At 46.3% G+C, this 8328-nt stretch overlaps 1 protein-coding gene across 1 annotated transcript in view; it reads left to right on the forward strand.

The window, feature by feature from the left end:
* Positions 1-4192, forward strand: part of LOC8051514 (INO80 complex subunit D) — a gene marked incomplete at its 3' end in the record, with an annotated part of 43146 nt that extends 38954 nt beyond the window's left edge. The window contains 1 exon segment of the mRNA XM_042290619.1: positions 4001-4192. Coding sequence (XP_042146553.1) covers positions 4001-4192 — 192 coding nt within the window.
* Positions 4193-8328: the final 4136 nt, after the last annotated feature.

Here is an 8328-nt window from a genome sequence, read left to right on the forward strand (position 1 = left end):
TATTCTGTTTACTGTTATTAGAGAGTTTTAGTAGATCGTTCCCATGACTCCGATAACGATACCCGATACTCCGCCACCGCCTCTCTTGCGCATGCATAGTATCGTTATCGGGGCTATCGGAACGATCTACTAAAACTCTCTAGTACCTTTTTTGGAATCCTCAGTCTTCTAATTGCACCCACCCTCCTTAAAATTGTAAAGCGTGTTCAAGTTTCAAACTGCATCACTATGCATACTTTTTTTTTCAGCGGTGTAATAACTTGTTACTACAGAGTTGTAAAATAAAGTGATGTATGATGCAGCCCGTGTCTCAGAGTTAACATACCTTGCTCAGGCTGGATAAATTCTTCCAAAAATCTTGACTTTCTTTGAAACATAAATTATCTTTCTCTTCGTTGTTTTTGCTATCTTGGCTCAGAGCACAAAAGAATGCCTGTCTCGATGGCTTCGTTTGCCACTCGATACTGCTATTTGCTGCCTCAGCGAGCATTGTTTCGTTTGGTTCCCTATCCCAATTCGGATGTGACGATACCGAATACAGTCTGGCAGACAAGCTGCCCGACCTCTTGGAGCTCGGGAATACTTCTGCTGGTAAATTGCCGGTACACGCCTGAGAAGCGCAACTCGAAAAGCTTGCACCCGCCAGCCTTTGACCACGCGAACGCCCTTGCCGAAGATATGGGAAAACTTTTTTTCAGGGAAAATGACCACCCGAATTGGCCATTACAAGCAATAACACACGACTAGCACAATGATCCATCCGCTCCACACGACGACATCTTAACGACATACAGCGACAGAAGATAAATGAAGTACCGAATCTGTGCTAGCACTTTAGAAACCACGTCACCATGTGACCACATAGCTACGTCAACAGACTTGGGGTAGCACGCAGGCATAAGGAAAATTGTTTCATGTACTATGCAAGAGATGGTGCCGCTTCGCTTCATCTTCAACCTTCATCCTCAACTGTTTTTCCTTCTTAAATAATAATTGGGTTGTGTGTGTGTTTATACAGCCTAGAACTTAGTCTGCCTCACAGGGGCGACGAGTCACCCAGCTGTAGATGAGAAATTTAGCCAGTGCGGTACAGCCGCTAGCCTGGGGTCTTTAACGTGCATCACGCAGTAGTGATACACGACCGCACGCCGGTACGATGCTCATCCAGATCGAAACGGGCAGGGGTGGGGCTCGAACCCAGGATCCCTGGGTTCTGCAGCGCGAGCTTTCGCTCCACGTGCTCCGAGCTGGTGTACGCTAGACCACTCGGCCACCAATCCCCCCTTTTTCCTTCTTACTATACCTCACTACGGTGTTCAAATGACAACGGGTTCAAATGAGAAAGGGTCGAAACGCGAAAGGTTAAAACGCGAAGGGCGTTTTGCGAATGGGTTTAGACGAGAAGGGTTCAAATGAGAATGGGTTCAAATGAGACGGGTATAAATAAGAAAGGGTCGAAACGCGAAAGTTTAAAACGAGAAGGGCGTTTTGCGATTGGGTTCAAACGAGAAGGGTTCAAATAAGAATGGGTTGTTTCGAGATGCACCCGTCTGGACGCTCCAATGCTAGCGTGCGGGGTACCAGCCATGCCTTCACGTTGTGAAACAAAACCACTTTTTTGCGCGGTGGGAGTTACTTTGTGAGCTGAAGTGAAGCACTCGCTCCTGAAAGCCATGGCCGTGGGAAATTATATTTGGCCCCTGCCTTCCAGTTACCGTGGTCGTGCGACGTCCGGTGTTGCTGCCCCCCCCACGTTGCTGTAGACATGGCGCTTTCTGAAATGAAACCAAGCACCGACGCATGTTCATCAATTAACATTCCTATTCTTGTTTAAATCATATGGGACTCTAAAATTCCTTTTTTAACTCGAAGACTGCTGTGTCGAAGTATTGATTACCTAGGTTTCTCTCGTTGGGCTTTCTTTCGAGAGGGACCCTGGTACGTGAAAAATCTGCTGCGAAGGAAAGTTAGTCAAGGGAAGTGAGCTAAAACAAAGAAGGCAATGTATGCACGCTGAACTCGCACAGCGCGCTTGTTTGTCTCGAGTTCAGTTGCACAAAGCGCTCCAAGAACTTTTTGACTCTGGCTCGCGATGTCTTGCATCAATGCACTCAGGTTCTTTTATTTGAGTGTGTTTAAGCTTTTAGTACCTTGTTTGCCGGCCTGGCAAGCACACTCCGCTGGACTGTTTTTTGTCGTGTGCTGGACAGTTACGTTTTGCATACAATTTTGGGAATCAGTTTGCGACAGAGCGGAGTGGCTATGGTGCTTTCGATCGAAAACTTCGGTTTCGATCGAACAGCCGTTGTCTCCGCTCGTGCGACAAAGCACGCACAACTGCAAGCCTGTCGAAGTTTGCCCTCATATGCATGCGAACATGATTGCACAACAGAGGCACCAGTCGTGGTGCTTGGAATCAATTGTTTCATGTTTGCTTACTTTTTACGAAAATCTGGTACGTCGGAAACCAGTAAAGCGGTGGCAAGCGGTTTTTCGGAATTGCTCCGCAATGCCTACAGCACTGTACACTTGTGGGATGTCTCAGCAGTAAAACCACAAGCAGGGAGTTCCGTCACAACAAGTCACATCAGAACACAACTCAACACGAAGTGCCCTTCGTTTGTACAGCACTTAAAACTAATATTTTTATTTTTCTAAGAATATCTGCTCCAAAAGCCACTTTTGCTGCCGAAACACTGTCTTGGCTGCTCCAAAAGCCACTTTTGCTGCTCCAAAACACTGTTTCGGTTGCTCCAAAGGCCGCATTTGCTGCTGCAAAGCACTGTTTTGGCTGCTCCAGAAGGTGCTCCAAAATGGCTTAGGCAAATCATATCACTGCATAATCTGATTTTACTTTCGATTTTGCAGTTCCAACATAGTGCACCATAGCCTTCACCACACATACTTTGCCGTACAAGCGACGTTGCAACTGCTAAATCGAAAGTAAAATCGCAATATGTGGTTCGGGCATTACGGCACCATTTTATGGTGTGATGTCGCCCGGGCATTCCCACATGCGAGTGCATCCACCTAAGTGTCTTGTAATCACAAACTCTCGACGCACGACTCTGACGCCGGCCGCCGCTACTCACTTAAACACGTGAACAGAAACATGCTTTGATGGAATCAACCAGCCTCACTTTGCCACCGACCATTGTCAGTTTTGGTACGCACTACCCTCGCTTCACAGTAAAAAAAGAAAGAACTGACAAAACGCTGCGACGTGCGGCGGTCATTACTTGAACCCGTGGTAGGGGTTCGAGGCACCCTCGATGGTATTTCACCAAACTCAATCACGGCGATTGAGTTTGCGGCTGCGCTGCCCCGGCAGCACAGCCGCAGCATTCGAGGTCACCACGAGATAGGTTGTCACGGTTACTTGCAACGGAAGATTGGAGCAGCAGCCGGCACGCTGCCGCACTGCCGGGTCAGAGGTGCTGCCACACAAGTTGGCGCGCTGCTGAGAGCATGGTTGGCGGTGCAGTATGTTCAAATTAACCGTTGCAAATGCTTGTTTGAATTACCGGGTGTTTTTGCACATTTAAATATGCATCGTTTTAACAGGACTACGGCGTCAGTTCAAATAAACCGGAAGTTGGAATTAAGCAGGTTTGAATTGACGAGATTCGATTGTACAAAACCACAAAGGTTGGCACAAAAGCTTTCCCCAGTGTGACGCAGGTTGTTGCGTGCAAAATTTTGTGTGATTGTGGGGTGGAGCCGGTAAGAGTTCTTCTTGGCCAGCCGAGGGTGAGAAAGAAACCGTTAGCAGCTGTGCCCCATTGTTATACGGAATGCCGTGCAGTGACATCTGGCAAAGTTGGCTGCTTCAAATGTGGGAGCGTCCAATTCGTATGTCCTTGAGTCGGCCCTCCTCAGAAGGTTCTGGCTTAAGCTGGGGACTATGTGGCACTGTTCTTTTGCTCTCTAAAACTGACTGTTGCTCTGTTCCATCAAGACTGTAGCTATGCCGGTTCTAAGTAAATGCTTCTTGCCCCAGCGGCGGTGGCGGTGGTGGCGACGGGAGCGACGTCTCTGAGTGGCACAAGCTTGGGAGCGTCGCCCGGCGTGGAAAACTATGGCTACGTGGCCCCGACATCCGCCGGGATGAACCCGGAAGTGGTGGCGAAGGAGCTCGTGGAACGCATTGAGCCTGACCTGACCAGCGACCTCGAGAACCAGTTCTCCCCGGGTATGTCTGCCAGTGCCTTTCGTTCGTAACATAATTGCGCGGATTTTCCGGTGGATGGATGAATGGAATGGCTTGGCTTGGCACTTATCATTGACGTGTTGGCGTGTTTGAACTGTGGCGAAAGAAATTGAAGTTGCATCAAACATTTTTGTGGTTGGGGTTTTTAGAGTGCGCTGGTCTTAGGCACCCGTCGTTTCCGGCTTGAGCGGCGTTGCCGTCAGCGTAACTTTGCGGTGCATTATGGGAAATGTCCCATAATGCATTGTGATGACACGCGCATTGCATTATGGGACGTTTCCCATAATGCACCATTTGGGAGGGAGGAAAAGGAGGAGGAGGATGGGGAGGAGGAGGAGGAGGGGGAGGAGGCGAGGAGCACTAGAGGAGTAGATAAGGAGGGAGGAGGAGAGGGTACGGATGAGGAGGAGAAGCATATTGTCCCCGTCGTACCCTCCCCTCTTCCTCTTTAAGAGCTGCGCTCTAATTCGGCATTACAGCGAGTTGTTAACATCTTTAATTTTTTAACTTAGGCTTTGGCTGTTCTTTTTTGCAGCTCTGAATAGTGAGCACTAGACTGGTTTGCTGATCACTGTAGCTATCTCATCCGGCGGTTAACTTAGGCTGAAGAGCAATCTTGAGGCCATGTGACTGGCTCCCGGGGTACAAGAAACTAAGGGTACCTAGCATTGCAGCCAAATGGCCGCCCTAATTTTGTCCTTGCTTTAATTATTAAAATCTAGTTTCATGCTCAGAAAATAGGTGAAGGGGCCTAAAATAAACGTTAAATGAGCCGCATTCGTGCACTTTCGGAGTGGCAAGTGAAGTCACTTCTGGGGGAAGCCAGACTAAACAAGAAATTAAAAAAAAAAAGACTGGCAAGGTTGACGTTTGTCGAGCGGAATTGGCTGGACACTAGGTACTTTCTCGACATGGAGCAAGTCACATCGCCTAAAAATCCCTCTTGTGGCTGTTCTACCCATGGTGTCAGACATGTACAGTGGCCCAATTTTTTAATAATATCAAGCGAGCGTCGACCACTGAGATGGCCAGCGCCGTGCTGCGGAGGCGTGCGGCGAAACGGGAGAGATTAAGCGCGTGCGCACAAAGCCCTTTCCGGTGGGAGCGTCGTCTGCTAGGCTATTCCGTTGATCGCACACAGCCCATGCTCCGCAGCAAAGGAGGGCAGGGCGCTTGCAATGTCGAAGTGCATCGCCGATACGCCCTTCTGTTTGGAATGCGTTCACAATCCTATTGACGGTAGCCTGTGTAACCCCGACTGTTGTTGCTATATCCCTTTGCGTCATGCCGCCCATCGACATTCTCACAACACGTTTCCTTGTTTCTGTAGGCACTCAAGGAGGCATAAAAATATGTGCGCACCCGCTGGTCAAAGAAAAGTGTGACTACCCGGCTACATAGACTAGATGACGACAGCAACAACGCAGTTGATAATACAAAGCACCAAGCTGAAACCCTGTCTATACTTCGTTTTACTTTGCGTCGTACCGCAGCCAACGCTACGAGCCATCGTGGCTAGTCCGCCTCTAAAAGTGTGTCATGTGGCCTTCCTTTTGGGTACAACTGCACATGAAAGCACGATGTCATGCGGCAAGATGAAAGCACTGGATTGGTTTGATAGTTCATAACATTGTTTGCGGTATATAGCGTAATGCATCGTTGCATTCAGTTTGTCGCGCCACCATATTTTTCATTTTTGTTGGTGTTCACAAACAAAGTGAACGCAAACATGAAATTAAAAAAAAAAGTGCCGTATTTACTCGCACAATGAACGCACTCGCGCAATGAACCCCCCCCTCCCCCCAAGTCGGGTCTCAAAATTTCAACTTTTTTTTCACTCGCATATTAAACGCACCCCCAACTCGGAGGTCAAAATTTTGACTCCCTCCCCCCAGTCGCGCGAAATGAACGCACTTTTCTATCCTGGTGCAGCGAGGTCGCGAATGCAGGGGCAGCGTGGGCGAACAAAACGCCTTGCTGCAAAAGGCGTTAAAAAAATGAAAAAGATCCAACCGAAGCAAGAAAAAAACAAACAACAACAACATGGAGAGGAGTTTCATTTTTTTTTTTTTTTTTTTGCACAGGGCAGTCTGGACTAGGGATGTCGCGAACCACCCTAGGTTCGATTTCGAAAGGTTTCGATATTTGCGAAGCGAACTGAGGTTCGATTTCGAAGAATTTCGATATTTTCGTACCGACCGAGGTTCGAATTCGAAAAATTCACAACTTTTGACCACAGCGGAGTTTCGAATTCGAAAATTTCGAAGCTTTCACGGTTTCTAAAATTTCGAATTCGAATATTTCGAATATATTTTTACTTCAGGTTCGATAAATTCGAAGATTTCGAATTTCTTTGGAAAAACAATTCGAAAACTTTGAACGCTTCGAATTTTTATACACATGAAGTTCGAACAATTCGAAGATTTCGAATTTCTTTCTGCATAAAGTTCGAAAAGTTTGAAGGTTTCGATTCTCTTTTAACGCTAAATTAACAAAAAAACAACAAAAAACTTCGAAGATTTTGAATTTTTTTTTAATCCAAGTTTTCAAAGTTCGAAGTCCGATTTTTAAGTTTTTCCACAGTTTCAGTTTCAAATAACGTTTTCATGACTCACTGGTTTTCACAAAATCAAGTTTAGAAAAGTTAGGGTGCGATATCTAGATTCTGCGAAGTTGGTTAGGCAATTAAATGAGACGACGAGTGCCCCGGGCGTGCTAGAATATTTGCCAGTGCAGAATTGTGACCGCCAGCCGCCGGGGGGGTCTTTAACCTGCATCACGCAGTAGTGATTACACGAACACACTGTTTTACGAGACTCATCCAGTTCGAAACGGCCAGGGGCGAGCAGGAGGTTGAGGCTCAGAAGAACCTTGAAGCGACCTGGCAAACTAGCTCGCCACCCCTTGCACGCTGGTAGTAATCCGATCCGGTGAAGTTTATAATTGTCCTGGAGGTTTATTTTCTGGGACGGAGGAATCGCCTCGCAAAAAGCACAAAAGCCGACACAACTCGAGGTCGAGGAGCGTTCTACCATACAAGTGGCGTCGGAAGAGGGAAAACGGGGGGAAAGAGGGTAGCGGGGGGGGGGGGGGGGGGGGGGAGGGGGCTTCAGTTTTCTTTTTTCCCTTGCAGGTATTTCGGATTGTTGAAAAAAACTGTACGGGGAAAGAAGGCGTGGTCGAGCTTATTTTAATCTGAAATTATTTATGCATATGTGTAGCTATTGTCGCTCTTCACTGGATAAAAGGTTGCGTAGATGGTCATTGTTAGAAACTCGTTGTCAGAAGGCACTACTCGTCACATGCTTAGTGGTTCGGAAGTTCAAAGCTGTCTTTTCGACCTAAATACCTGTGCCAATAGTAAAAAAAAAAAAAAAAAAAAAAAAGAATACAGGCGGGATTAAAAAGCAGGAAAAAAAAACTATCAAGAATTCGTCGGAAGTGTTCTATTCTTGCTTATTCAGAGGTTCAGAACTTCAAAACAAGTTTCTTTTACCAAAATGTGTACAGGCTAAAAGAAACACGTCCCAGGAACGTGAAGCGAAAAAAAAAAAAAAAAAGTTTTCTTTTAATGACGTGCTGAACTTAAACACTATTAGATATGTTCTGTCTGTGGTGTTAATTTAAATGCGATACCTCAAACAACTTAGACGAAAATAAATATCAAGTTTAGGTCATAATTGCATGGAGATACATATTTGGACATTCCTTCGGAACTCACGTTGAATAACAATCATCACATCTTAATTCGACACTTACCTAGGATATACATAGATCATTCTTAAAAAAGTATACCATAAATAGCTCCGGCTGCAGCGTGCTTCAAATCTGGCAAAAATGATAATCGTCAAAAACCCGTCGTCCTTCCTCGCCCCTTCGGGGATTTATTTCTTTAAACCTAAGCATGCCAGAACATTGAAATAAACAACATTGTATTTCGTAAGGAACGCAGCACCGCGTGTAAAAGTTCGAGAAAAAAAAATTACGAATGTACCCCACTACTTGAAATCAAATGAAACCGTCCGCCGGTCTTTCAAAATTCGACGAACGTCGAACTTTTACCCTAAAAGTTCGAAGTTCGTCGAACTTCGGACATTTCAGAATTCGAAAGTTCGAAA

The sequence above is a fragment of the Ixodes scapularis genome, unplaced genomic scaffold, assembly GCF_016920785.2.
Source record: "Ixodes scapularis isolate PalLabHiFi unplaced genomic scaffold, ASM1692078v2 PGA_scaffold0__279_contigs__length_252992795, whole genome shotgun sequence".
Classification (NCBI taxonomy): Eukaryota; Metazoa; Arthropoda; class Arachnida; order Ixodida; family Ixodidae; genus Ixodes; species Ixodes scapularis.